The sequence below is a fragment of the Prinia subflava genome, chromosome 4, assembly GCF_021018805.1.
Source record: "Prinia subflava isolate CZ2003 ecotype Zambia chromosome 4, Cam_Psub_1.2, whole genome shotgun sequence".
NCBI classification, from domain to species: Eukaryota; Metazoa; Chordata; class Aves; order Passeriformes; family Cisticolidae; genus Prinia; species Prinia subflava.
This window is the reverse complement of record NC_086250.1, coordinates 40,841,727-40,869,373: the sequence shown is the minus strand read 5'-3', so window position 1 is coordinate 40,869,373 and position 27,647 is coordinate 40,841,727. Positions and strand designations below refer to the sequence as shown.

General features: G+C 38.3%; 1 protein-coding gene across 4 annotated transcripts; it reads left to right on the top strand.

The window, feature by feature from the left end:
- Window positions 1-3: 3 nt before the first annotated feature.
- XPOT (exportin for tRNA) lies at window positions 4-27,084 on the top strand. 4 transcript variants are annotated; one of them, XM_063396551.1, is made up of 25 exons: window positions 4-142; window positions 4,684-4,817; window positions 6,388-6,470; window positions 7,561-7,617; window positions 9,039-9,108; window positions 10,232-10,450; window positions 11,021-11,205; window positions 11,546-11,714; window positions 12,953-13,189; window positions 13,490-13,528; window positions 16,086-16,148; window positions 17,131-17,255; window positions 18,127-18,271; window positions 18,426-18,545; window positions 18,729-18,823; window positions 19,594-19,663; window positions 19,961-20,199; window positions 20,686-20,971; window positions 22,167-22,356; window positions 23,556-23,672; window positions 23,758-23,873; window positions 24,374-24,421; window positions 25,331-25,402; window positions 25,937-25,993; window positions 26,455-27,084. In XM_063396551.1, the coding sequence occupies exons 2-25, from the start codon at window positions 4,758-4,760 to the stop codon at window positions 26,479-26,481; spliced, it is 2,889 nt and encodes a 962-aa protein (XP_063252621.1). In that variant the 5' UTR covers window positions 4-142; window positions 4,684-4,757; the 3' UTR covers window positions 26,482-27,084. The 4 variants fall into 4 exon arrangements, with proteins under 4 accessions (XP_063252621.1, XP_063252620.1, XP_063252618.1 ...); XM_063396550.1 differs by lacking the exon at window positions 4-142 and adding an exon at window positions 161-572; XM_063396548.1 differs by lacking the exon at window positions 4-142 and adding an exon at window positions 998-1,139.
- Window positions 27,085-27,647: the final 563 nt, after the last annotated feature.

The window sequence follows — 27,647 nt, the reverse complement described above, 5'->3', positions numbered from 1 at the left end:
GCCCTGGCTTCCGGGCTGGCGGCGCCGCGTGGCCCGGCCCGAGCGGCGCCCGTGGTGCCCCGTGCCCCGCAGGCAGCCCGGGACCCTGTTCCCATCAGCGAGGCCGTGCACCTGCGTGGTCCCGACAGAAGGAGACCTCGCTGTGCGTGACTCCGTCCCCCGCCCGCCCTGCTGGCGTCGGCACGAAGGACGTGGCAGGGAGGCTCGAGGCGTTGGCACCGCAATCCCCTCATGGCGGTAGCCGGGAGCGGAGGGCTGTGGGGGGAACCTGTCTCACTCGTTGTCCTCTAGGAGAGCGAGGCCACTGGCTACAGCCCCTGTGGATCCCCGCACGCACTCAGTTCCGTGGGATGCCTCTCTTTTGCGGCACGTCCCACCGGGCGCTTGTTCCCCCGTGCACCGTGAGCGGGCACAGCTCTGCTGGCAGGACAAGCAAGTCTCTCTGGAGCTTTGGGCGCCTCACGTCTTTTGAGAGCTGCGCTGTCGTAGGCACGGGAGTGGGTTTTGCCTTGAAAGATACTGTAACAGCAGCGCGGCTGGGACGGGTTTGCAAGACAGTTGCTCGCATTTAGGTGGGTTTTAAGTCTGGTCCGAAGGCCACGCGGGCGTGTGGTGACGCCAATCCCCGTACACGGCGCTGCGTTGCAGAGCCCTCTGCCTCGTGTCACATGTGCAGACAGAGCTGGATCACTCCTCACGGACAAGCCCTCGCAAACCTGGGCCCTGCCCTGTGCACGTCCCCAAGCAGGTCGCTCCGGCCGCTACTGCAGATCTCGCAGGGGCGGCCCAGCCCCGCCCCGCCGCCACTGACACAGCACGATTTCCAAACGCTGGAGGCAGTTCAGGGGCGGGCCGGGACAGCCCTGGTTTTTCCGCGGCGCGGTGGGTTTCACAGCGGTGCCAGCGGTACCGAGGCGGGGTCGGGACTACGGCTCCCAGGCTGCCCCGCGGCCGGGGCGTATCCCGGCGTGCCCCGCGGCTGGCCGGCTTGGCAGAGAGGGGCGGTGCTGCTTCTCCTCCTCCTCCTCCTCCCGCCGCCAGCCGAGGCGGCCCGGCCCAGCCCGCTGCCTGTGCTCGTGGCGGCTGCGAAGCCGTGGGGGTGGGCGGGAGCCGGCGGCGATGGAGCACTGACCGGGAAGGTACCGGCGGTGGAGGGGGGGTGGCGGGCAGGACGCGACACGCGGGGCGGGTGACTCAGCCCGGGGGGGTAGGGGCTGTGTGGGCTGAGCTGGCGGCGCCTGTGGGCTCCCGCGAGTCCCCCGGCCGGTTTCCTCAACCCGGGGCCGCCTCCCCAGCAGCCGAGAGGCTCCGGGAAGGGGGGGAGGCACCGCCGCGTTCGCCTGGCCCCGCTGCTGGGGAACAGCGAGGGCTGCAGCCAGCCGGGCCCCACCGGTCCCGCCCTGCGGGTGCCACGAAAAATATCTGTGTGTTTCTCTGCCAATACACGCTGTAGTCTGCGGTGCGGTTGTGTTCGCGGGAGCTGCCGCCTGGGTGGCTGTCCATCCGCTATGGTTCCGGTGGGGGGAGGAAGAAATCGTAGGACGGCAGCCACGGGGGAGGGAGGGACCTCCCCGCACCTCCATGTTCCGGCGGTCGCGGCGTGGTGGGAGCGATGGTTCCCGCCGCGGATGGTGGGGCTGGGTGGCTCCCAGCGGCCCGGGCCGGCGCTGCGGAGGTTTCAGGAGCAAGCGGCGGCTGTGCCGCGGGGCTGGGCACGGCCCCTGTGAGCTCCCGAGCGCCCGGGCCGCCTGCGCTGCCGGGCCGTGTTGGCTCTTCGGAGCCACAGGAGACCGGGCTCTGAGCGAGCCTGGGGTAGGGGCAAGGAGGCCTTACTCCTTATCGGCAATTCCTGCCAGTAAAATTGTGCCTGAAACTAAGACCTGATGTCACTTCCAGAAAGAAAAACTTTTCTAGTCCGGTTGAAAAGTTGTCGAAGTAGCGGTATTACACAGCTGTTGGCTGGAACCGCGTGTTAGGTTAGTGTTAAGGGTCTAGAGCCCAAAGAGGCTCTAAATAAGCCCAAGATTTGCAGCAAGCAAAACCGCAAAAAAGACTGTAAAAGATTAATTTTAATGTCTTTGTTTTATTAGAGAGAAAACTTGAGGAAATTCAAATGAGGCACACCACTGGCTCCCCCTGTGTTAACACATCTAGTAAATTTTTAAAATGACTGCTGAACATGACGCTTTTTATAAATGCTGATTGTTCCGGTGGTTAGCATCTGTAGTTAAAATGCCCTGAATGTTTTCATTATTGGGGTATATCTGGATCGAAGTTAACACACTTCGACCACGTTTGTATTGTTAATTGGGTAGTCTTCTCCACTTGAAGTGGGTTGACTTTTTTCCTTCCTCCTTTCCACTATGAAAATAATCTTTATTATTGAACGCATTTTTAAGTATTTAGTAGAGGAAAGGGAGTAAATTATTTTGATGAGACATACGTGCATGACTTCACTGGTAAGGAACTGTATCTTTCTAATTACTATAAGATGACTTTGACACCTGACATCGTGTACTGCTTAACAAAAAAATAATCTCTAAGTAAATAAGACAATATTTTCTGCACAGCTGCATATTAACTATTAACGTTATCAATTGTTTTTATAAATATAACTTGCTTTAATGACATACTTGATGTTATAGCCAAGTGCATTTTGCAGTGGATTTTGTGAATTATTTGTACTATTCACCATTCAGTTTTGCTTTTGAAGTGTAACTGGCTGGTTAAATAGATTTGTAGTAGAAAAGCTACCTGCTTAAGTAAATCCATGAGGCATGAAAAGCTATTTTGTTAGTTTTCTCAAGAGGCTCATTCAAATATTTGATCTCATTAATTGTCTTTTAGAGTTGGCTAGTCAAGATGAAACTGAGAAAAGACTACATGATAGAAGTTAAAATTTTAAATGCACTCATGCGGCATTTAGAAAATTAGTAGATGTGATAGGCATTGCTGTTAGCAATAAGTAAAGAGAATACATGTTTGAGTCATGTTATTTTTATTAGCAAAATTTGTCACATAGGTATAAATCATCTGCCCAAAAGATACTGTACTGATGTCAGCAGGTAAATATGCAGAGAAAAAAAGCCTCTGTGTATTAAATACAATAAAACCCTCCCAAGAGTTGTTTAACTCTGGACCAGACCCTTCATCAAAAGATGCAATTAAAAAAAAATCATTTTCTGTGGACCATTTTACCATTTTTAATCTGGCTCTTCTGGATGTTGATTATGGGGAAAGCAGATTGGGGGCTGGGGATGCAGAGGGAGAAGACTCAGCACGGCAATTTTAATCCCTAAAGATTCTGCCCCCGAGGGGAATCATTGTGACTAAGGCAGTCTGTGAGGCTTCTTTTGCCAGGAGTCATCACTTTGTTCCAGACTTTCTGGTTTCTATACTGCCGAAACCTGCAATTTTTTTTCAATGAACTCAATTTTACTTATTAAATTGCTTTTCATTATGCACTTTGGCATAGTGTATTCTGTCTTGACTTTTCAATAGAAGTCTGTTACCACGTTAAATTTTGGGCTCTCCTTTTCAGTTCTGCTTGCTGTTGCTTGTCACTGTGCTACCTTTCCTCCTGTGGGAGAGGGTGAACAGTAGAGCATGCACAAGACACAATACTAAGAAATTAGAAGTTCTACCTATGGGTATGTAGGCAGCTTCAAACCACAGCTCCTTTGTATTTCATTGCTTCCTCTTGTCTCTTCCTTTCCCCTACCTCCTACATACTTACATAACAAGGCCTGATTTCAGGCCTAATTAACTATGTTACTATGCGGGGGGGGGGAGGCAGGGCAGAGATCTGAAGGATAGATGGATTTTTGTCCCTTCTTGTTATTTAACAGCATCCTAATATTTGACAGAGAAGTGTTTTTTTTGGTTGGTTGGTTTTTTTGGGTTTTTTTTTTTTAATTTTGTGTGTTTTGCTGGAGCATTGTCGAACAACCTGTAGCGGCAAGCCATCTTTAGAACATTTGTCTAGCTCACTTGTTGATTTTACAATGAATTTTCTAAATAAAAATAGCTGCTAGTAAATCAGCACCCATCGGTGGAAAACTTTTGTTAACAACTCAGTGTGGTATATTTTGTGGTTAATTTTGAAGACACTTGTTTGTGCTTGCTTCAGAAGAAAGACCTCCTAAATGACTTTACCCCCACCATAGTTCATAAGTGAGTACATGAAGCATCTTATCTACTTTGGAGCTGAGTAGAGATTTTTTTTTTTTTTTTTTTTTTTTTTTTTTTTTTTTTTTTTTTTTTTTTTTTTTTTTTTTGGTAGTTAAGTTTGTGGTGCCAAAAAAAAAATTGCCTTTCATTTTAAGGGGTAGATTTATGCTTTTGTCATATCTTGCTGAAACTTCTGCTTGCTTGAAATTGGAATTTAAGCCTTTCAGCTGAATGCTATACATAATGCTCTCTTTCTGTTAACTAAGTTCTCCTTTCAAGAGAACTGAAATATATGGAGACTTTAAAGTTTCCTTATTCAGTACAAATACAGTACTGTGAAAAGTTGATTAAAGGACTTAGAATTCCGGTATCTGTATTGGAAGTGTGTGCATTCGTGTTTAGTTGGAGTATGTTTTTTGGGATTTGTGGGCCAACTTGTGTCATTGTTGCTGTCCTGGGTTTAATTTTTCTTGTTCTACTGAGCAAATAAAATTTCTCTTTCTCTATTTGCAGATGATCGTATTTTCTCCTCTAGAAGAAGTGGGCAAAGCAGATAGGAACAGGAAACAACGAATATAGCAATAGAGATGGATGAGCAAGCCCTTTTAGGGCTCAACCCAAATGCTGATGCAGACTTCAGACAAAGAGTATGTAATTAATTTCCTCTTCTCTCTAATAACTGGAGGTAGTATTGCAGTGCAAAAATATCATATTTTTATGGGCTGGGGGGATTTGCTGAGTTTGTTTTGTGAGCCAGTGCATGGGGTTTGTGGTGGCAAGTACAAAACAGAGTCATGTTGCAAACATGTAAGCTGAGGAGTGTGTATTATCAATTCTGTTACACTTCAGTTCAATTGCACTTAACAAGCATAGAATTTATTTTTCTGGGCTCTGACTGTTTAAGTTCATTCAGTTTTATATAACTAGTTTATTGAGTAACTATCTCTGCTAACTGACTACTATGTTGATTTAACTGTCTGCAAGATAACTTCTAGTAAAATCTTTCAGGAGTGAGGATGTTAATAACATGGTTTTATGTTTGTAAAACAAATCCTGGAATGTTTAAAACAGTTACAAATGTGGTTTAATTTCCTAAGTAGCCTGTTAAATATGTTGGTTCTGAGTAATTGTCCTTTTTAAAAGGATAGATATAGTTAATCTTTAGTGATCTGTCAATAGAATATCAATAAAATCGGATGCTTTTAGATTTGACCTTTGAACTATGCAGTCTGCCTAGTTTTGAAATATGTCATAGCAGAAGGGGATGTACCTTTTCCACTATCATGTAAGATGTAACATAAGGGAAGTATCAAACCATTTCTAGTAAGATGATATATTAAGTATAAGAAAAGTATCACTAAGTATCACTAGGACTAACTACAGGAAGTGAATTCTTATTTTAGAACTTAGTTCTGAATAATTACTTCGGGAGATGACTTTGGTAAATGGAAACCTTTATGAACTAATGCAAAAAGCAGCCCCTAAAAATATCCAACAGCAAAACCTCCCCCTTGAAATACATGCATTCATAGAATTGAAATAATGTTGTTAATCTAATCTCTGCTTCAAAACTTGCTTTACTGTTTTGTATTACAGGCCATACTGAGCCTTAAAGCAATTAAATCAAATTAACTGTTGTCAAAAGCTGTTTAGAACTCCTGATAAGTAATAGGATTATTTAAAATTTGGTAGGTGTTTTCTTGATTTCTGTAGAAGATTAATAAACTGACAGTTGTCCAGATGGTCAGTGTTTGAATGTTTTTTGAGCTTGGAGTGTTGAATACAAGTAAAGTGGTGCAACAAAAATAATGGGTTGTTTCAAGTGAAAAATCTAAATTACCACGTCTTTAGAACTTATGGAAGGAATTTTAACTTGGATGTGAACTACCACTGATATGGAAAGGCCTTGAGCATGCTGCTCTAATCAGCTGTGTCTCTGGAGGCTCCATCTAACCTCAACACTTCTGATTCTATGACTTGTGTGTTCAAGTGACAAAAATCTTTGTATTGACTATGAAGTGGAAATGGGTTCCTGCGATATTAGCATTTAGAAAAAAAACCCACTCAGTGTTAAGGTGATTAGGGAGCTGCTGGAATGTATCCAAATAGTGTTGGGTTTTTGAAGAAGAGCTGTTTAAATACAAAGGCAGATGTGAATGAGGTATGTTGCTACCTGCGTTTTTCTTTTTAAAGTGAAACCTACCTTGATTTTTGCAGGCACTGTCCTACTTTGAGCAGCTCAAGATATCTCAGGATGCTTGGCAAGTCTGTGCAGAAGCATTAGCTCAGAGTATATACAGGTAATATAACTACTAATTTCTTATTTTCATTAGTAATGTGTGGATCTAATTCTGCTGTGCAGCATAATAGGCAAACTAAATTGTTTAAAGTTAATGCGGTCTTCATACTATTTTTAGTACCATAGTTGATCTGTGGCCTTTGTATAATGCCTTTCAAGGAAAAGCAATGTATAAATTAAACTCCGTATTAATTTAGTAGCCTAAAGACTGCTGGTTTTTGAAATCCAGGGGAAAAGAAGTGGCAGAGAATTGCCCATTGTGAGACTATAGATTTTATATGCAGTGATCTCATAGGTAGTTCCTTGCCCCTGTTCTATGGAATAGGCCATCCCATTGTTCAAGTGCAGAGTGTGTAATCACCACTATTTTTGCACATAGTTGTGTATTTACATCAAAAATACTAGGTTGTCACTGTTTTACAGAATAATTCCATTTGGAAGGAAGTTGAGGAGTGCATATCTCCTGAAGAACACCAGTAATTTAGGGTGAATGCTATTTTGTAAATGATTTATCAAGACTACTGACTCTGTCAGAATGTGCAGTAATTAAAACCACTTCAGATTAGAAATTACAATCTTTAAAAAATACATTATGGTTGTTGCAAGTTGTAGATAATAAGATGAAAAAGCGGTGTGGATAAGAGCGTATGGAATGTCTGTGCTTAATCTATAGTTCAGTTTGTCTTTACCTTTGATTTTTAAGATGCAGAGTACAACTTGCGCTTAGTGTAGTAGTGGGCCTCAAGCATACTATTGAAGCCTGACATGTTTTTGTAAGGGCAGGATACAGTAGGTACGCAGGATACAGTAGGTACTCTAGTTTGGTTTGTTTGATACTGAAATCAAACCATAGCACATAGGTGGCTATAGAAAAAAAGGCTAATATCAAACATAAATATTAGTTTAACAGTTGCTCATTTCTACCAGATTAACTGCTCAATTATTTGTCATTTTTGCTTTGAAGTAACAGTAGCAGCAGATTTGTTTTTTTCTGGTTCCAAAGGGGCAATCTGATTGTAATATTTGAGGCATTTTTTTCTTCACAGAAATGTGTACCATATTGCTTCCAGTAACAGAATTTTCTTTTCCAGTGATGATCACATCAAGTTCTTCTGCTTTCAAGTTCTGGAACATCAAGTTAAGTTCAAGTGAGTCATTTTTGTTGACACTATCCATATACATCCATTTAATTTTCCCTTTTAATTCTGCTTGCAAATAAACTTAAGATGGTATCTGTTGCCTGGTTGTGGTTGATGAGGTGTCTGTAGTCTGGTGCAGATAGTCTTGTGTTTCTTTACCTTTTCCTTGGAGAGGTTTTGGGCAGCATGCTCTGCTCTCAGCTAGTCTAGCAGCTGTGGATGGCCCAGCACAGACCCAGTTAGCAAGGACTGCTTAAAGCTTAGTTGTTCCTGTCTGGAGATTCAGGCCTTACTCTGTGCTCACTGATTTTTGCAGCCGTGCTCTGTACAGAGTCCTGGGCTTCAGACAGAGCCCCATTCATTCAATAACCATGGCAGAGATGTTGAGAAAGCAGTCTTTTCACTCACTAGTGGTTTCATAGAACCGTAATTCTAGGGCAAAATGCTTTTTAATTATATGAATGTCATTGCAGAGAACTATATTTTTTTCTCACTTTGGGCTCCCCTGCTCTGGAATTGAGCATTATGGAATCTTTGAATATCATTGTGACTGCTTGTCACTGAACAGGTCAGGACTTTGTATAGTAATGAGATATATTTTGTGATTGGTCTTTACAGTTTGGTATGAGTGCAATTGTTAAAGATTTTTTTTTATTTGCCCAGTTTTACCTCACTGTCCACTTTTCTCTGCTTGTTTTAATTCCTGTTACCTGCTTCCTGCAGTATGTTTTCTCTTGTTTCCTGCTGCCTTTTTTCTTTAAACATTTTCAGTGGGATGGTTTTTTTTTATCTCTTCAATGAATGGTTGGCTGTGACAGGATCACTGGAGTCCCATGCAGCAGTCATTTCTATTAAGGACTCTACAAGCCTATAGCTAACTCTCTTTGCAACAGAGTATTCTCAGCTTCACTGGTCCTGGCAGAAGTATGGCTAGTGTTTGACCTGGACTGGATATAATGTCACAGTTTGCCAGGACTGCATGTGTGACATCTGGCGTAAGTCTGATAGTAAAGGTAGCCTAGGTCAGATCAGTGAAGGGCTTGTACTCAACGGTGATAATCTTCATATGTAGGAAACGTCCAAGTATATACCAATGTCTCTTCCTTCTCCCCTTGGCCTATGGTCAAATGTGTATTTTTATCAGGGTCATAAGTCCCTGATAGAGCAGCCTTCCTGCAAAATTTCAAGCTTCTACTTCTAGGAGGCAGTAATGCCTCAAAGTGTGATTCATTGCTATGGGTAAAATATTTATTATTTTTGCCTTTGAGTCAAAATTTTAACATGCAAATGGCTTTGTAAAATGCTGTCCTAGAAACTTTTAATTTACTTTAATGTGGAGCATTATATACCATATAAAGGAGTTTTGCTAGGAGTATTGGTGCTTATCATGAAGCACAGTTGTGTTTTGACCTCAATATTTTTCATTTCAGATACTCTGAACTTACTGAAGTCCAGCAGCAGCTAATTAGGGAAACACTCATAACATGGCTGCAAGCACAGGTACGTATGTCCTTACAGCAGTCTTACATTTTAGACTTTTAGGGCCTAACAGAGGACATTGAGTGTGGACTAAATGTTTAATCTGGTGTTGGAGTTTAAAGATGGCTTCCTGAAGATATTTGGTATCTGATTGTTAAAGGTTTGTGAGAAATTTTTTAAATCAAGTGTTGTAAAGAAGTCCATGCCTGAACTTATTACTGAATATATAACTCTTGCATCAGATAATGATTGTGATTTAATCAATTATGTGTGACATAAGGTGTATTAAAAGTTCCCCTTTAGAGAGGTATAATACAGATTCCTGATGGTCCTGGGTGTCTGGAGGGGGAGCAGGCATGCTAATTCTTTTTCTAAGACCCTACTTAGTGAAATCCTGGCTGCTTAGAATGCTGGCAGAGGTTTCTCACTCCTCTGTTGGTACCACCGCCAGTATGGGCGATTCTTCCTTGTGGAATGAGTTACTGTAGCCGAACTTGTAGTGTGAGCCCCACCCAGGAGTGTGCAGTCAGCAGAACATCACCGGCCTGCCCATACCTGCCATTGCATGGCTGTCACTCCACTTCTGCTCTGAGGAGTAACAGTTACTGTGTCAAAAATTAACAGTAGGAAGTGGAATAGAACACAACTTCTAAAAGAACAGATCATTATAAAGTGGATTAAATTGCTTTTCTCTTTGTGGCAAACTGTTCCATTTAGGAGTTTATAAAAGGGAAAGGAGAGAAGAGGAGAGATTGGTAGTGACAGATTTTTTGATTTTTTTCCCCTTAGATTTAGGAACTTCCCGTACTATTCTTAGCACTAACATCTAACCCAGGCACAAGCTAACTACAGGACAACTGTAACTTTCCGCAAACTGACAAATGACCTTTTAGTCTTTGAGACACTTAATGCCTTGGTACTGACTGAAAAGCTTAGGACTGTATCACCCATAGAGAACATTTTCTCTATTATATGACAATTTAGGCAGTTTGTCTTCAAATTCCTTGGAAATGTAAGGGTTTATTTGTTGGTCTCAGGCAGGAAGAGAGGTAGTATATCAACTACTCCAGAGAGATCAACAAACCCATCCGATTTTTCTCTAATTTATTAAGAATATACAGATGACATGTCTTGTTTCTGCCAGATGCTGAATCCCCAGCCGGAGAAGACTTTTATTCGCAACAAAGCAGCACAAGTCTTCGCATTGCTTTTTGTTACTGAATATCTCACAAAATGGCCCAAGTTTTTTTTTGACATCCTGTCAGTAGTTGACCTTAATCCACGAGGTGTGGATATGTACCTCAGGATCCTGATGGCTGTCGATGCTGAGCTGGTGGACCGGGATGTTGTTCATACATCAGAGGCAAGTTATTATTTTGCATTAACACTTGTTTTAAAATTTTAAGAAGTTTTCTTACTTTAATTAGAGCAGAAGGTTTTTAGATATGCTTTTTTCCTGTGGCAGCTCTGCTTTAGACACGAGGTGTTTAAATTCAAAGTACTATGTTTAGCTTTGTTGTTTAATGCTTCTTATGATTTTATGCTTTTCAGCTATTTTTTTTTTGCTTGAAAGCTTGCAAACAAAAATTAATCAACCAAGTTTGCCAATGTACTGCTAGACTGACTCATTTTAAAATGTTAGTTTTTTCTAGTGCATGTTTTAAGGGGTCCTAACATCAAAAGTCTATTTAATGATTTAGTGAACTGCTCTTATTTTTCTGCCTTTTTTTCAGTGTTTGGCCATTGAGGATAATAAAAGGCAAAACTTAGGATGTTTTGCTTTTATTTGTTGGAAAGGAAAAAACTTTCTCTTGGGGTTTCTGATTTATCTTGCTCTGACAGATGATGTCTGGCAGTGGATACAAAAATGCTACTAATTTGACAAGATGCTAGCTGTGATAAGACTGATTTTATCCTTTTTCTGTATCAACAGGAGGCTCGTAGGAACACTTTATTAAAAGATACTATGAGGGAACAGTGCATTCCAAGTTTGGTGGAATCGTGGTACCAAATCTTACAAAATTATCAATACAATAACTCAGAGTTGACATGCCAGTGCCTTGAAGTAGTTGGAGCTTATGTATCCTGGATAGATTTGAGCCTGATAGCCAATGAAAGGTAAGATTTTGATGGAAAGGGTTTGCAGAAATCACCTTGGTAGTGTGTTGACTGTATAGAACAAAACATAGGTCCTTTAAAGATGATTTTTAATTCTATCTTTGGGGTTTTGGTAATTTTAGGAAAGTGATTGTTTTTGCAAGCCAAGCTGATATAATGGCCAAATTAAACACTACTCAGTTTGGTGTGTTCTCTTTAAAATGTATTAAACATTGAGTTTTGTCAGTACAATAAAAAAGAATTGTAAAAAGAAATCATTGTAAATACGCACACAAATAAGATTAAGCTTCTATACAATGTTACTTTGCACATATAAAGCTAAACTTTTTTTTCTCTGAAGGTTTATAAATATGCTGCTAGGTCACATGTCTGTGGAAGTTCTCCGAGAAGAAGCCTGTGATTGTTTGTTTGAAATTGTAAATAAGGGAATGGACCCAATTGATAAAACAAAACTGGTTGAGTCTTTATGTCAAGTATTGCAGTCTGCTGGCCTCTTCAGTATTGATCAGGTTTGTGTGTTGATTTTTAACAATAAGTCATAGGTTTCTGACAGTTCTTAAATAAGCAGATGCACAGCAAATTATAAAACAGTCCATAGATTAGAGGGAAGTACTTTTGCTTCTGCATCGAAGCTGAACACTTCTTACTGTTTTCTCATACTTGAATTCAAGAGCTTGTTTTTGATGTTCATTATTTGAACACACAGGGTTTCATTCTAGAAGCAAGGTATTATGTAACTCCTCCGTTTGTCTCTTAAAGCACGTTGTACTTACTATTAACACTGCCTCTGTGTTTCCTTGAATCTTCCCTCCTGAATGATTCTGTAATAGGTATTGTGGCCAAGAGAGCTGATTTAATGTCTCACCCTAAAAAATTCTATGCACAATTAGGTAGGGGAAAGAGCTTTCTTAAAGCCATGTGTGCTGTTTTGCATGTGTGTGCACCATCAAACGTGAGGCTTAAAATGCTTATCTGTAAGCTGGGAAAGTATTCCACCTAACTAAACACACATTGCCTGGCAGTGGCTGTGTTAAAGGAACAGCTGTTCACTACCTGCTGTGGAGAAAGAGCAACCAGTCCTTATGAAGCTGTAGTTCTTAGATTGCAAGGCTTTGGCCTCTTATTTTTGAAACCTTTGTCAAATTTGTATTCCTACTAATAAAAATCTTACCTCAATCTCTCTTAGGTAGAGTTGTTGTTCTTTCACTTTTGTATGGTTATGGTAGAGACCAAAATGCTTCTTTGAGGTGGCTGCTTTAGGGGTATTCTCTGATCAATATTTTTCTGCAAAGCAAGCCAGAAGTATTTAATATTAACTCACCCTTACAGGCAATACTGAAAGGTACTTGTTACCAGTATTTCAGAAGTGAGCTGCAGCTGGTAATTCTTTGAAGATTTTCCATTAAAAGATTTTCCCCTTACACAGCCTTAAATTTATGGTGGGCATGTGCTGCTGCTTTTATTTTGAACCTGCTTATTGCTGTAAAGAGAGAAACAAACAAATCTGAAGAGATGAAGCAAGCTACTGTTGTGTAATGGAGAACAGCCAAATCTGGCATTGCTTTAACTTTTTTCTCTCTCCATTCCCAGGGGGAAAAGAACCAATTGTAGGCAACTGGTAGTTTCCAGCTAGGAGACAAGTGTTGGTTTAATTCTACATACTAGACAGGGCTAGTACAGTCTGTAGTCTCACATAATTTAAACATAAGCTCTGTTAGTATTTTTAATTAGGTGTCTTTTCTTGCAGGAGGATGATGTGGATTTTCTGGCCAGATTTTCTAAGCTGGTCAATGGGATGGGGCAAGCATTAATAGCTAGTTGGACTAAACTGATAAAAAATGGTGATATGAAGAGTGCTCAAGACACTCTACAAGCTATTGAAGCAAAAGTGGCCCTGATGTTGCAACTTCTAATTCATGAAGATGATGACATCTCTTCTAACATCATTGGCTTTTGTTACGACTACCTTCACATCCTGAAACAAGTAAATATGTCTGGCTTCAATATAACACCAATTCTGACATGATTTCATTAGTTTTTTGTGTGAATGTCTCATACTTTGTGCAAACTGACTTGCAAAATAGGTTTTTTGATTAGCATTCAGTTTCTTTAATGCCTGTGATCATGCTGTTTCTGTAGTGTTTAGAAATCTGAAGGAGTTGAGTTAAATCTTGTGATAAGGGGAAAGGCAGATCATATGGCTGTTAAAAAAGCAAGTCTTTCTCTTAGATAGTAATGAAGGAGTTGGAATACAAAAGAATAACACTTGAATTTTATTTTCCAGCTTTCTGCACTTTCAGACCAACAGAAAGCCAATGTAGAGGTAGGTTTTTTTACTAGATTCTATGCTTCAATGACATGAGTTCAGAATATTTCATTTTGCTGAAACAAATCATATTTCATTTTTATGCCTCAATGTGTATGTGGCAGTAATTAAGAGTGAGGACTTAAAAGGAAGACAGTGTCCTGTCCTGACTTAAAAGTAAGGACAGTTTCATCTTTTGCTTAGTAACTACAGTTGCTTCTTTAAATAGTAAACTTAAATTGAATTGTGTATGAAGATGAAAGCTATTTTAGAGCTGGTCTTCCCAAATAACCCTTAAGCATACACTGGCATACTTGTCTGCAGACTGTACTGTTCAAAGAATATTCTTAAATCAATATGGAAGAGTTATTTCCTTGAAGTTTTTATATTTTATTAGAACCTTCCCTAATTGCAAAGGACTGGAAGAAATCTATGAAGGATTGTCGTAAATGTAACTCTTAATAAGTTAAACTTAAGAAAGAAGGCACAATTAAGAGATAAGTTGTAATCATAAGCAGTTATGTGTTAAACATTTCATCAAATACACATTAAGCTCAAGTAAATAATCATAAGTTTATATATCTAACATAAAGTTTGTCCAGTTTTGGAAGTAGTAAACATACATGGATTTTTCAGCCCAGTCTGCACCAATGTAGGTGTACTGATTTAGATGTTGAACTGGTTAGATTGGTGCAGTTATTTCGTAAGTTCACACAATTAACAGGTGTGATTCCTTTTCTTTACAAAGAAAACTGAATTCTGGTCCTGTTCTAACATGAAAACTTGAATTTAGATAACTGTGGTGTAGAGTATCTTGATCTGCTTTTGTCTAATGTCTGTTTACATTGGATTAGGTAACACAAAATGAGAACTTTGATTATAACACTGAATCTTTTTATTTTTGTTACTGTCTTTTGTTGTTACAGCTAGATCGAATGATGTTACTACTGCAGTACACTTAACACTAAAAGTTGGAATATGTTACTGTCCTGAAATATGTTGGTTTAAGTTGCTTTCATACTGGAGATTTTCATGCTGCAAATATTTCTTAATTTTACTGAGCAGTTCTTGAGAATTTGTGTTAAACTGAGAAACAGGTTTTTTTTTTCTTTCATCCAACTCATAATAAGAAAGTAATGGGAAATAGTCTAAATCTTATTGTTGTTTGTCTTAAACTTTAAATTTTGTGCTTAGCAGCATTCCTTTAAAGTTTTGCATTTCAAAGCTTACACTTTTAACTTGTTCGTTATTTGAATAGGAAAAGAAGGGGGCTTGTTTCTTGTGCCTCTGAAGTTCCAAAGTTTTTTCTTATCAGCAGGATCACATTTTTAATTCTTAGAATGACAGGTCTTTCTAAACATTTTTGGCTACAAGTGTATTGCATTAATATTTTGCAATTGTTGTAATTCTTGATTATCACTTACAGGGAAGCAGACACTTCTCACAGGTCATGGTGACACTTGGTGTCAAAGTATCTATTTCTGCAAGATGACCAAGAATTTCACCTCAGTAATCTAGGTTTAATTTTTTGGTCCGTTTTGGTGTTGATGAATTTCAGGTTTTGCAGTTAAAATGAAGAACAGTAATCATGGTTTATTTGTCAAAATTTGTTTTGTTTCATTTGGTTTCATTCAGACTTAAGTAGAGCTAAGGTCAAGCCTTTATAGCTGCCTTAGGATGTACCAACAGTCTCTACTAAGACTATATTGCACTTCATTGCTCTAATTGATCCGACAACTTGCTGCTGCAAGGTGTAGACAGACCCTCCCTTTGAGTGGCAAGGTGCAGAAAGGGCCCCTTGCTTTCTAAACTTCTCAGAGAGGAGTCTAGGTGCAGCTGGATCCAGTCTTTCTCCCAGACTTAGTGGTTTATGTATAAAGGATTGTGTAGGTGTAATTGAAGCTTTTTCAACTTTGTTCTGCAGGATTTAGGATGGCAAATCAAATATATAAATTATCTAATTGATGATGATAATGATTAGACTAAAATATTTGAATCAGAAGTATTTCTTACATGCAATGGATAGTAGTTACGTGTACTACAGTATAGCACGTTGTTTCTTGAAGCAGTGTTGAAACAGCAGTATTAAAGATGGCAAAACAATTATTGAATAGAGACTGATGTTATGCACACCAATTACTATGAACTCAGAGAAGTTGATGTTATAGCTAAGCCCACTTATCCCTTTAAAATAGTATCTTGGACAACCTCTGTTGGTTTCCTCTTTCCAGTCTCCTCTGTCTAGTTCAGTCATGTTGATTGTTTTCAATGTGAACTGAACAGCACAAATTACAAGCAGGAAATAAAGTTAAATTGTACTGTCAGAGACTGAGAGCTCCATAACGTCTGTGTTGTCTGTCTGGAAGAGCATCTGTGTATTCTTTAGATATAATCCATCTGTTTTAATTTGGACTGTTAACTTCTGCTAAACCTCTGAAAATAATGGTTCAAAAGGGATTAAAAATATTTGTAAACACATAACACTAGCTTCAATGTTTTCTTTACTGTAGTATTTTTAATGGTTGTTTCTTATAACTTGTCTGCTTCTTTACTTACTGTTCTGTTTTTATCCTAGGGAATCATGTTGGCTGTTATGAAGAAGTTGACATATGATGAAGAATATAATTTTGAAAATGAGGTACTGTGTTGTAGGAATAAACAAACACATGCAACTTAATTATATGTAGTAAAACTTGCTCACACTTAAAATCTGTGTTTTTTATAGACTAAAGATTTAAATGTAGGAAGCAAGGGTCTGTAGGCTGAGGTTTTTTCCTATATGGGAAGCTTCTAGGCATGTCTGCATAGGACAAAATAACATAATAGAGGTATATCCAAGGCAGCTGAGTTGACAATATTTGTGGCTGTGTTTGTACAGAGCTCTTCCTAGTCAAATACAGCTGTGCTGATAACTAAACATAGCTGTTGAGGTGGCTTGTTTAGTGCAAATTTGCATGCTTCTTCATGTCACTTCTGTCTTGCAAAAATACTTGAGAAATATTGCATAATGAAACTCTCAAAAGACACGCTGCCTGAGCTACTGGAGATGGTCAAACCTCTGCAAAAATGAGCTAAAGATGGGGATAAGGTCTTTGATAGCATTTTTGTTCCATGCTTAACATCTGTCAGCCAACAGTAATGATTGAGTATGTGAGACAGACTTACTTTGTTCCAGGCTGTTTAGGAGCTATAGTCTTGAAAGGGTTAACTTAAACTGTATTCAGTCCATCAAAAATATTGTCAATCCAATTTTAAAACTAAGTTAGAAGCTAAGAAGGAATGTCTGTGAGGAGTGAGTCAGTTTTTAAGAATTGGGTCAATAAGGCTTTGCCAAGAGCATTTTCTTTCCTGTACTTTTGGCTGGTTTTCATTTTGGAAAGCCTTTTTAGTGTGTTTCTGGACTGAATGCAGTGGATCTCAACATATTATATCCAGCCATAAAAGGAGCCTGCTGTTATGTTGCAAGAGCACTGGAAGAAACTTACGAGTGTGCTGTACTGGTTTTGTTTGTACTTTTTTTTTTTTTTTTTTTTTGCTTTAAGTGTAATTGTCTAAAATGGTTGTGAATTAATTTAAACATAAAAATAAGGACTTTACTGATGTGAATTTTTTTTTGGTAGGGTGAAGATGAAGCAATGTTTGTGGAGTACAGAAAACAGTTGAAATTGCTGCTGGACAGACTTGCTCAGGTTTCACCAGAATTACTGTTGGCATCTGTCCGCAGAGTTTTTAACACTACACTTCAGTAAGTTGAGGATTATAACTTGTTTTGTATGGTGTCTTTTTGGGGTTTGGTTTTTATTTTCCTTTTGTAAACCATCATTTTGTAATGAAATGTGTGATGCAGCAAGGTGAAGTCAGTTGGTAGAATGAGCTCATTACAACTTCATGACAAATATGACTTTGTATAGTCTGTTACTCAGCTCCTTAGAAAGGAAAAGCTTTCTTTTTGTAACCTTAAATGGCAGCTTTTCTTTCCTATAGATGTTTCTTGATCTTTGTCACTTATCTACACAGCACCAGCTGTTTTGAGAGGTGTTCACTTTGCCACATCTCATAAGAGTTTCCTTGAGGTGTAAATATTATGCATTACTTTTATCTGAAAAACAAGGTTGGATGGGGGGAAGAAATCTAAGTGAAGTGTTTTTGTAAAAAAAAAAAAATAGTAGATCTAATCCTACACACAAGTAAAGAAACATTACTAGTGCCCTGGTTGGGAGGAGAGTTATGTGTATACAAACAGAAATTCAGTATTGTTTGTGGCTACCTTGAACCTTAAAGGATCCTCTTCTTATGGGAAGGTGAATGGCTTGTCCTGTGTCATAGTTAGGTGGGTTTGTATCTAAATAAACTCAATAGAAATCTTTCACTTTCAAGCTGAAACTGGCAAAAGCAGTCCGTGGTGATCTGATGAGGAGGTGGTATTTTAGAGGGTACAGTCTCCCAGAACCATCCTGAATTAACTGCCTGGGCATTCCAGTGTTTTCCTTAGTTTAAATCTGTTCCTTTTATGCTGTGCATCCGAAGAAGGCTCAAAAGAAAACATTAACATGGTATAATTGTGATTATTTCATTAGGTGCTAAAGACTAACATGATCTACACACTCTTTCTCTAGGAACTGGCAGACTACACGATTTATGGAAGTAGAAGTGGCAATAAGGCTGCTGTATATGTTGGCCGAGGCTCTTCCTGTATCTCATGGTGCTCACTTCTCTGGTGATGTTACTAAAGCTACAGCTTTACAAGACATGATGAGAACGGTAAGGATGTCTTGGGAGCTGTTTGAAAGTACCACTGAAGACTGGAATGTGCCAGTTCGAATGGCTCATCTCAGTTGCCAGCATGTCACTTATGTTGCAGTTGGGTTTTATAAACAGCTAAAATACTAACTTGCTAATGCTTTTTTATTTGTAGTTGGTGACTTCTGGTGTTAGTGCCTATCAACACACATCAGTGACCCTGGAATTTTTTGAAACAGTGGTTAGATATGAAAAATTCTTTGCTGTTGAACCTCAGCACATTCCAACTGTACTAGTAAGTTTCATCTCATTTACATTTTTAACTAGGTGAGACTAGATAAGTTCTTTTAGACTTAGGAAATTTTCTTATTCTCTGAAGGTCCCTAAGGAGGCTGGGTTTCTTAACTTGTTGGATCATTAGATTTCCCCCCTTGCCTTGTTTAGGCATTCTAAGACTGAGATGCTTTATTGATTGCAGATGGCATTTTTAGATCACCGTGGTCTTCGTCATACAAGTCCCAAAGTACGGAGCCGGACAGCTTACCTCTTTTCCAGATTCGTCAAGTCTCTTAAGTGAGTAAATGGATGTGTACAAATGGCACAGAGTTTACTACACACAACACTTCTGTGTGTCCCAGTTGTCATCGGAACAGGCTGGGCTTCAGATAGACTGCAGTGAAGTAAAACACCAAAACCGTGCTCTAGCAGGATTGTTCTACTGTGTATTACTAAGGGAGCAGTGGAAATATTTGTCACAGAACTGAGAAGTGGAACACACATGCCCAGTTTATTTTGATCAGACATTAAAGCTGATCAACAGTATAAATTCCTTTTCTACTTTTGCTCAGTAAGCAGAGCTGAGTGTGAGTGGATGTGGAGACTTTCAAGAGTAACTCTTCCCTGTCCCTAACTAAATTATGAATATTTTTAGAATTTATACTGATGAAGTTTACTCAGTGTATGAGTCCTTTGAACAGTCCTGTCCTGTTGGTCTTATTTCACAGGTATGTATTTATTTAGAGGCAGAAGAAGCTCAGAGATGGCTCAGATTTCAGCATGCTTTTTTTTTCAGCTGTTCAAAATATTTCACTTAAATGATACATATTTTTAAAAATTAGAGAAAGGAAGAAATGGTTATTTCTCACTATGCCATGTATTTGTTTGGCCTACCACTACTATCATACCCATAAGCCAGATTTTTCTGCAGCAGTGCTTTGATATTTAAAGAGGATTCCTATAAGGATAAGGCAGTTTAGCATCTAACTTCTCAGTTTAAAAAATATTTTGAAACCTGTAAAAATGAATATGCTTCTAAGTAGTGTTATGTACTTGTTTTACTTCAGTAAGCAAATGAATCCCTTTATTGAAGATGTTCTGAACAGAATACAAGATCTCATGGAACTTTCTCCTCCTGTGAGTATTTGCAGTAGATTTTTGTAATGAGGGAGGCTTGCACTTATCAGTGTTCCTGAGTACTTGCTGAGTTGTAAGCTTAGCATGCAGACATTTAAGCACAAATAATTATCCTGCTTTTTTTGTGTGAGATCACTTGCACACCTTACTTTTGTACCTAATTGTAATATTCCTGCTTATGTGGGTTTCTGGGAGTGTAGGGTAGAGATGGGTGTATATATAGAAGACTATAAACTTTGAGAAGACAACCTTGATAGAGGACACTTGGTGAATTATGCCTGTTATCTTCCATTTTAGGAAAATGGCTACCAAGCTCTGTTAAGCAGTGATGACCAACTTTTCATTTATGAAACAGCTGGAGTGTTAATAGTTAACAGCGAATACTCTGCAGAAAGAAAACAGGTTCTGATGAGGAATTTGTTGACTCCGCTGATGGAGAAGTTCAAAGTATTGTTAGAAAAACTGATGATGGCACAAGATGAGGACAGACAGATGGCCCTGGCTGACTGCCTCAATCATGCTGTTGGGTTTGCTAGGTAGGTACATACAGCACAGTAACACTGTATGTCTCTGGTTTGAGCAAAAGGGAAATACAAAGGATTGACTGGGAGGAGGGAATGACTTTTCTACTTTATTGACCTAGAAAATCATCAGTGGTTGTAAAATTTCTTTTGATAGCTGAGAGAATGAGTCCCCTTAGAAGAATCTGCTTTGGATGTATATACAGAGAATGTTGAGCAAGTTCATAATGAATCGGCTCTCTTTCTTTGCTCAAAGAATTGTATGGAGCTAACCTAATCATATGTTCTTGGTAAATGGTTAGAATTTCATTCTCATAAACTGCCAAAGTGATGCTACTTCATATGAAAATACTGTGTTCATTACTTCACTGTGTGGCTCCTGTTTCATGAAATGCAGTATGGTAGTTTAGCGCCTGGATTGGAAAGCATTTGTTCAGTGTTACTGCTTCTTCAGTGTACTGGAACGTGAGCTTATGTAATGCTTGATGTGTGCCTTTACAGCCGAACCAGCAAGGCTTTCAGCAATAAGCAAACTGTAAAACAGTGTGGATGCTCAGAGGTTTATCTGGACTGCTTACAGACGTTTCTGCCAGCTCTCAGTTGTCCCTTACAAAAGGAAGTTCTGAGAGGTGGTGTCCGCACCTTCCTTCACCGCATGATTATTTGCCTAGAGGAGGAAGTTCTTCCATTTATTCCTTCTGCCTCTGAACACATGCTTAAAGATTGTGAAGCAAAAGATCTTCAAGAATTCATTCCTCTTATAAACCAAATAACAGCTAAGTTTAAGGTATGATACTGCATAAGCCTTTCAGGGTCGAAGTGTTGCTGAGAGATCATCTTTTCTAGTTCCAGAAAAACAGTTATGCGTTAGAACTCTCCCTAAAAATTAATAAATGTGTTTTGTAGGCTGCTATTGGGAAACATTGTCATTGATCACAGTCATACATTGCTGGACTCACAGTGATTAAATGACTGATTTTTTTCTTTGATTAGTCCTAAATGTTTATAACATGTTTAATTTTTTGGATTTCATATTTTAAAATACTACTGGCAGCACAAATTTTTTTATTGACACAATTAACTTCATGCCCTCCACTGAAGTTTTAAGCTAATGTTAGAAATTAGCTTCCAAATACACAAGCTTTGAAGTGATTTCTCATCTTTCATAATTAGATTTCCAGAAGATAGGGCTACAGAAATATCAAATAAGTGTATAAGGAAGAATATAGATTTCTATTCGGGATGACTGTGAAAGTTGAGGAACATAAAAGAAAAAAGTCACAGGAACAAGATGGGACAAATACCATGTTCAGGTGTAATGTTTAAGTTTGTATGATACAGTTCTATTCTTATTATAACATGGTAAAATAAAGATCCTAGCTTCTATAGTCTTCACTGTGAATACTTAAAAGGCATAGTAAAGAGAAGATAAAAGATAAAATCTTGCTTAAGCATTAAGAAATGAACTTATATGAGTTGTATGAATATGAGCTGCCTCTTTGTGGAATTCTAATGTGACTGAATAGCACACACTTTCAGTTTTTCAGTTCATAATTAGTGCCCTTATATGTATTTCACTAGAAGTGTTTTAAGTGGCGAGTTTATTCTGTAATGTCAGTAAGAAAACTTGCTTTAGTAATCCTTAAAGAAAAGTTCTATAAAGGCTTGCCTGTTGCCAGTCTTACAGATTCAAATTTCAGGAAATTTGAAATGGTCTGTCTGAAGAGAAGGATGAAAAATCCTGAAAAATCTTTTCCTGCACAAAGTGAGGCTAGACAGGACTAGTTATTTTTGTGCAAAAGGCTTAAAATAGGTGGTGTGTAAGTAAAGGTGCAGTAATGTTCCTGGTGACCCTGGTGCAACTTGCTGTGTTGTAATTATATTAGAAGTGGATCTAAGCTAAGACCTCTAATGAGCCTTCAAGTTTTAACTTCTAAATGTTCAGGGTTTTTTTTGAGCTGACAGTCTCTTTTGATCTTCAGACACAGGTTTCACCTTTTCTGCAACAGATGTTTATGCCACTACTTCGTGCTATTTTTGAGGTGTTGCTCCTTCCAGCAGAAGAAAATGACCAGTCTGCTGCTCTAGAAAAACAAATGTTAAGGAGGAGTTACTTTGCTTTTCTGCAGACAGTAACTGGCAGTGGAATGAGCGAAGTCATAGCTAATCAAGGTAAGGAATTCAGTTTCTCAAAGGATAGTACTATGGTTTTTCTCACTTACATTTGATCTAGGTAAATTATTAGCCTAGTTCCTGGCAAGTACTATTAACTATCTTACAGTAGAATGGATTAATGGAAATACTGTGTTCAACTTGCCTAATTCAAATTACCTGTTGTACAGGAATTTGGGGTTGTGAAATCCAGCTATTATAGGCATATTCTTCCTACTTATCTTTTCAGTTTAATGTGATCACTGTGCCTGTTAGGACAAGAACAGTGTATCCATCTTTATGTAACATTGTACTTGTCTGGTGAATCGGAGATCATACATATATACCAAAGTATAGCAGTGTTCAGACTGCTGGGCAAGGCCACTCACAGCTGCCACTATTCATTGTGTCTGTTTATGGAAGGACACTTCAGTAAATCCTGTAAACTTTTATTACTGTTGCCTGATCTTTTTATCTATGATAGAAGGCATCATGTGACTAGTATATATGTAGTTACCAGATTTTCCTCACCTTTACTGGCCAGATGCAAATGAGTTCTTTTTCATGGTGGGAATTTGAAGTCAGACATCTAGTTGCTTGAATATTTTAAGTGATTCTTTCTATTTGAATTCCATCAAAATGGCTAGGGGCTTCAGAAAGTTTTAAGTGACTCATCTAGTAAGTGAAGCTCAGAATTCCTTTCCCCTGTCCTAAAATGGTGGTAATACTGCTGGGAAAGGGAAAAGTAGCATTAAGTAGTGAGAGCTTTCTTGAAAGAGGCACTTGGTAGTTGCAATGGGCCAAGAAATTTTGAAAGGAATCAAACAAATAAGCATAGATGCAGCACAGAAATTTTAAATGTGTGAAAAATATCTTGTCTTATCTTATTGCAAGATAAGCTAACTACTTTAGCGTTGCTGAGTTTTAATTAACTCTTCCAAGTTTAAGTAGAGAGGACAAAATTTCTATTTGTAAACAGGTCAAAGTACTGTCCTCACCTTTGTGCGTGTTAAAGGCCAGACTTAAAAAAAAAAATTTATAACCTAAATAAGAGTTATCTTGCATCGTAGGGGAAACTTCCCAAAAATATTTGTGCAAAAAAGAGCTATTTTGAAGTTGAAGCATGTCTTCCAGGTCAGTATTTATATAAAATAGTGTATGAGTACCAAAACATTTTAGGCTGCAATTTGAAGTGACAAGTTCATTTTAATGTGTTTAAGGTGCAGAGAATGTGGAACGCGTGTTGTTCACTGTCATTCAAGGAGCAGTGGATTACCCAGATCCTATTGCACAGAAGACTTGTTTTATTATTCTTTCTAAGTTGGTAGAGCTCTGGGGTAAGAATCTTTTTCCAGAATTCCTTTCCGTCTGCTACTACCCATGAAGCAATAATAGAACTTGAAATATTATTTTTCTTTTTAGGAGGTAAAGATGGACCAGTAGGTTTTGCAGACTTTGTCTACAAGCACATTGTTCCTGCATGTTTCTTAGCACCTTTGAAGCAAACGTTTGACTTAGCAGATGCCCAGACAGTACTGGTGTGTATTATGGATGGGTTTTTTGCATTCATGCCTGTGGGGCAGATGGAAGCTAACAAACCTACAATAGCCATGGGGTATTAAAGATTGTCATCTCAGAAATAAAATCCCCTAGTATTTGTAGGATTTTTTCCACATTTAGGTATCTGTATGATTAATTATTGAATATTATGGTAGTGTATCCTGTAGTTTACTTAGGCTCAAAATCAGCTGGAGATCCAAGTATTCAACATTGACCTGCATTACTTATTAACTAATGTTCAGTGAAATGAACACATAGAGTTGGCTGTTCTCTAGCTCATTTTGGATTCAGCTGTGCAGAAGTTCTTCTGATTAGAGTAGAACAAAACCTGGAAGGTCAAGACTTGGCATTGTGCGAGGGGAAAATGAAGGGATAATGGCATGAACTAGCCCTTGTTTTGGCCTCATTAGATTCTGTAGCTTTGAATAGTGAACCAGTAGACCAATGCAACAGTCTAATGCTCTGTATTACATTTCAGGCTTTATCAGAATGTGCAGTGACGTTAAAAACAATTCATCTCAAAAGGGTAAGCTTCATCATACTTCACAGGGAATAACTGTCACAGGTTTCTTGCTAGTGGTTTTATCAATTTCTAAAAGGTACTAAGATGAATTCCTACTGTACTGTTATATAAAATAACAGGATGGTCATAATGCTGTGCATGGATACAGGATCCAGTAGTTCTACCTCTTGATTAATTAATGCAAAATACTGACTCTTCATTAAGGAGAAAAATCTGCTCACTTTGTTGCTGTTTTAGTTCAAGGGTAACTTATGTGAATTAGTAAAGCTGATAACTTTCCCTTGGTAGATCTACTGGGTTATGTTTGTATTCTGTCATCTTGTGCAGTAATCCCTCCTGTGCTGAAAGTAAATAAATAATAGGTAAAGAAAACAAAAACTGAAGTGTTAATTAAAAGGTTTGTTTTGCTCAAAGGTGTTTAGTCATTCCATTTTATCACTGCTTAGTTCACTGCAGATTACATAGTTAATGTTAAAAGAGGTGAAATACTGTGTTCATCTGCACTTGGCTACTGAATTTTGCAATAGGAGCAGTATGGTAAAGCAGTAGGCAGATGCCAATAACAAATAATTTTATTTCTTCCAAATGTCAGATAGAGCTGCCTCCATAATTACCTGTCTCTTACAGTTGACATGTAACACTGTTTGGCTCTATTGTAGTTCTTACTTCAGTGCAATTTTTAGAGCATTTTTCTTCTGTGTAACAAAAGATATCAAATTGCAGTAGAACCTGTAATGCTGAGATTGAGAAATCTTTTTTTATAACACCTGTGAATAACTTAAACATTTGAAAAGCATTCCTTTTCTGTAAAATAGAGTAGTGGTGGTGAGGTAGACCACCATATAGTATAGGGCTATGATTTTCCATGTGTAAAAAAATATGCATGAAAAAAAGTATACTGCTTTTCTTTAGGGTCCTGAGTGCATTCAGTATCTTCAGCAAGAGTATTTGCCTTCTTTGCAAGTAGCTCCTGAGATAATCCAGGTAGGAGTTCCTAAAAGAATATTTGGAAAACTCTTTACAAGCATAAATATTAAATGGGGAGAAATGGTTATTTGCAAAGCTAACCTTCTTTCATCCCACAGTAAAATTTACTCAGTTATTGCGTATGAGAATAGGATTAATTTAATCATAAGGAGTAAAGATACTGCAAAGGTACCTTGCAAAACAAACAAACAAAGTCCTGTGCATGTAACTGTCTAAACAATCTTCCTACTTTAATTCAAATTTTAACTTGAAGATATCCTTGTAGATAGTCCCGTTTCTGTTTCCTCATCCAAAAGTGAATCAAATATCCTGTATTTGGAAAAAAAAAACCAACCAAACAAATAGTTTTTCACCCTCAAATGCATTTGGACTATCATCTTTTCCAAGTTTTTATCCATAACGTGTTTTTCTTTAGTTGTACATTAGGGAAAATACAAGTGGATATCAGTGGGTTTACATATTAATGTATCTCAGGTTGTTTTGTTGCTTCATTTAGTTACTACTTAGTTATTTCTTTGTTCTCTCTTACAGGAATTCTGTCAAGCACTTCAGCAGCCTGATGCTAAAGTTTTTAAAAACTACTTAAAGGTATAAAGATGTTTCTTTCAATAGCTTTTAGTTCTATTTGAACTTTACCATAAAATTCAGTCATAGTAGTGACTTGAAGTAAAATACTGAATTATTCAGTGGTTTTTAGCTGTAGGGAATCTCCAAGTAGTAAAGCAGTTAATTGGAAAGACAGAGCAAACAACAAACCTACATCTATAAAATTGTCGCTCATTCTTAGCACCTTCCATCTCAGTAGTTTCGTATTTGGCTTTCGTTTAATAGCTGAAAAAGCAAAAATGTGATGCTATAATTGCAGAGAATGTCAGAACGCATCATTTTTGAGAGGGTGAGTGTAATCAAATAGCACAAGTCACACCCTTAATGTGTTAACCAGTATGTTGAACACAAAAATGAGCTCTGTCAAACAAATTCCCTTATACCTCAAGCATTCCATGTCTTACATTGCCTTTGTTTTAATTTTTTAAAATAAATTTTCACAGGTTTTCTTCCAGCGAGCCAAGCCGTAAGGAAAGTACTGGAATCTCATGTACCTGTTTCCATAATGCAGAACTCTGCATTGTTAATTTATAAAAATGCTAACTCTTGTGCCATTCAAACTGGTTTTGTTTTTAAAAAATGTTGCTTTGTGCTCACATCAGTATGTACTTTAACCTTCTGCAAAAAAGAAATGCGAATTCCTCACCTGTGTCTCAGACATGAAGGTATGTGACAACATGAAAAATTCTGTATACACAAACTTTTATTATGTATAGGATGATTTAAGCTTACACTGTAACACATACAGCAATGAATATTTTTTAAATTAAATGAATTAAATGTAAAATACCTTCAGACCATAGCAATGGTTATTAAAATGTGTACATTTTTGATACGGAGTAAAATGTTTTAATAAGACATAAAATTCATTTGTTCATGTATGGTGACATGAAAATAAAACAATCAAAGTCCTTCTTGTAGATAGTCATTTTATTGAAGTTGTCTTAATGATAAAATATATATATACCTCCTATAAAACAGATTGGTGTAATAAATGATTTCACTTAAAAGTAGCATCTGGTTCTATCTTTTTTTTATGAAAACAATAAAATTTGATCCATTGAAATGTCTAAGTCTCTGTGAATCATTTTAGCTGAATCTTTAGAAGCTACAGCATTCTTGAGTCTTCTGGCTGTTACATCTGAGTGGAACCTGGCAATTTTTCTGGTGCTTAGGTAATAAATGGTATTACTACTTATTAATAAATAAATTGCTGCCTTGTGTGTGGAAGATGCTGCCAGAAAGAAAGAATTTTGTTCACTGCAATATTTCAGTAGGATCGATGGTCTATACAGTGATTTTTAGTAGAATGCTACTACTTTTATTTTTGTAATTCTGTAACATGACAGGGGCAGGGGAAAGTTCAAGTCTTGCCATGCATGGGATTTATAATACTTGCCTCATGAACTAATGTCCAGTAAAAAGCTGACTTACCTCTAGTATGATCAGATGAGCATTTTTCCTAGACTGTGTTCTTCATTCACTTTAACTGAAAAATAAATGGGAAGGTGGGTCAGAAGCAGCATCCAGGATCCAAGTGTGGTGATGTTTTGAGCATACTGCCATTTTCCTTTTTCACTTATGAAATAAAGTACCTTTGCTACCTTCAATAGGACAGTATATCACTCCTGTCAGA

Coding starts and splice junctions, on each gene's coding strand:
- XPOT (XM_063396551.1), top strand. CDS start 4,758: ATGGATGAGCAAGCCCTTTTAGGGCTCAACCCAAATGCTGATGCAGAC. Junction 20,972..22,166: donor AAATAACAGCTAAGTTTAAG/GTATGATACTGC, acceptor TTTGATCTTCAG/ACACAGGTTTCACCTTTTCT. Junction 25,994..26,454: donor TTTTTAAAAACTACTTAAAG/GTATAAAGATGT, acceptor AAATTTTCACAG/GTTTTCTTCCAGCGAGCCAA.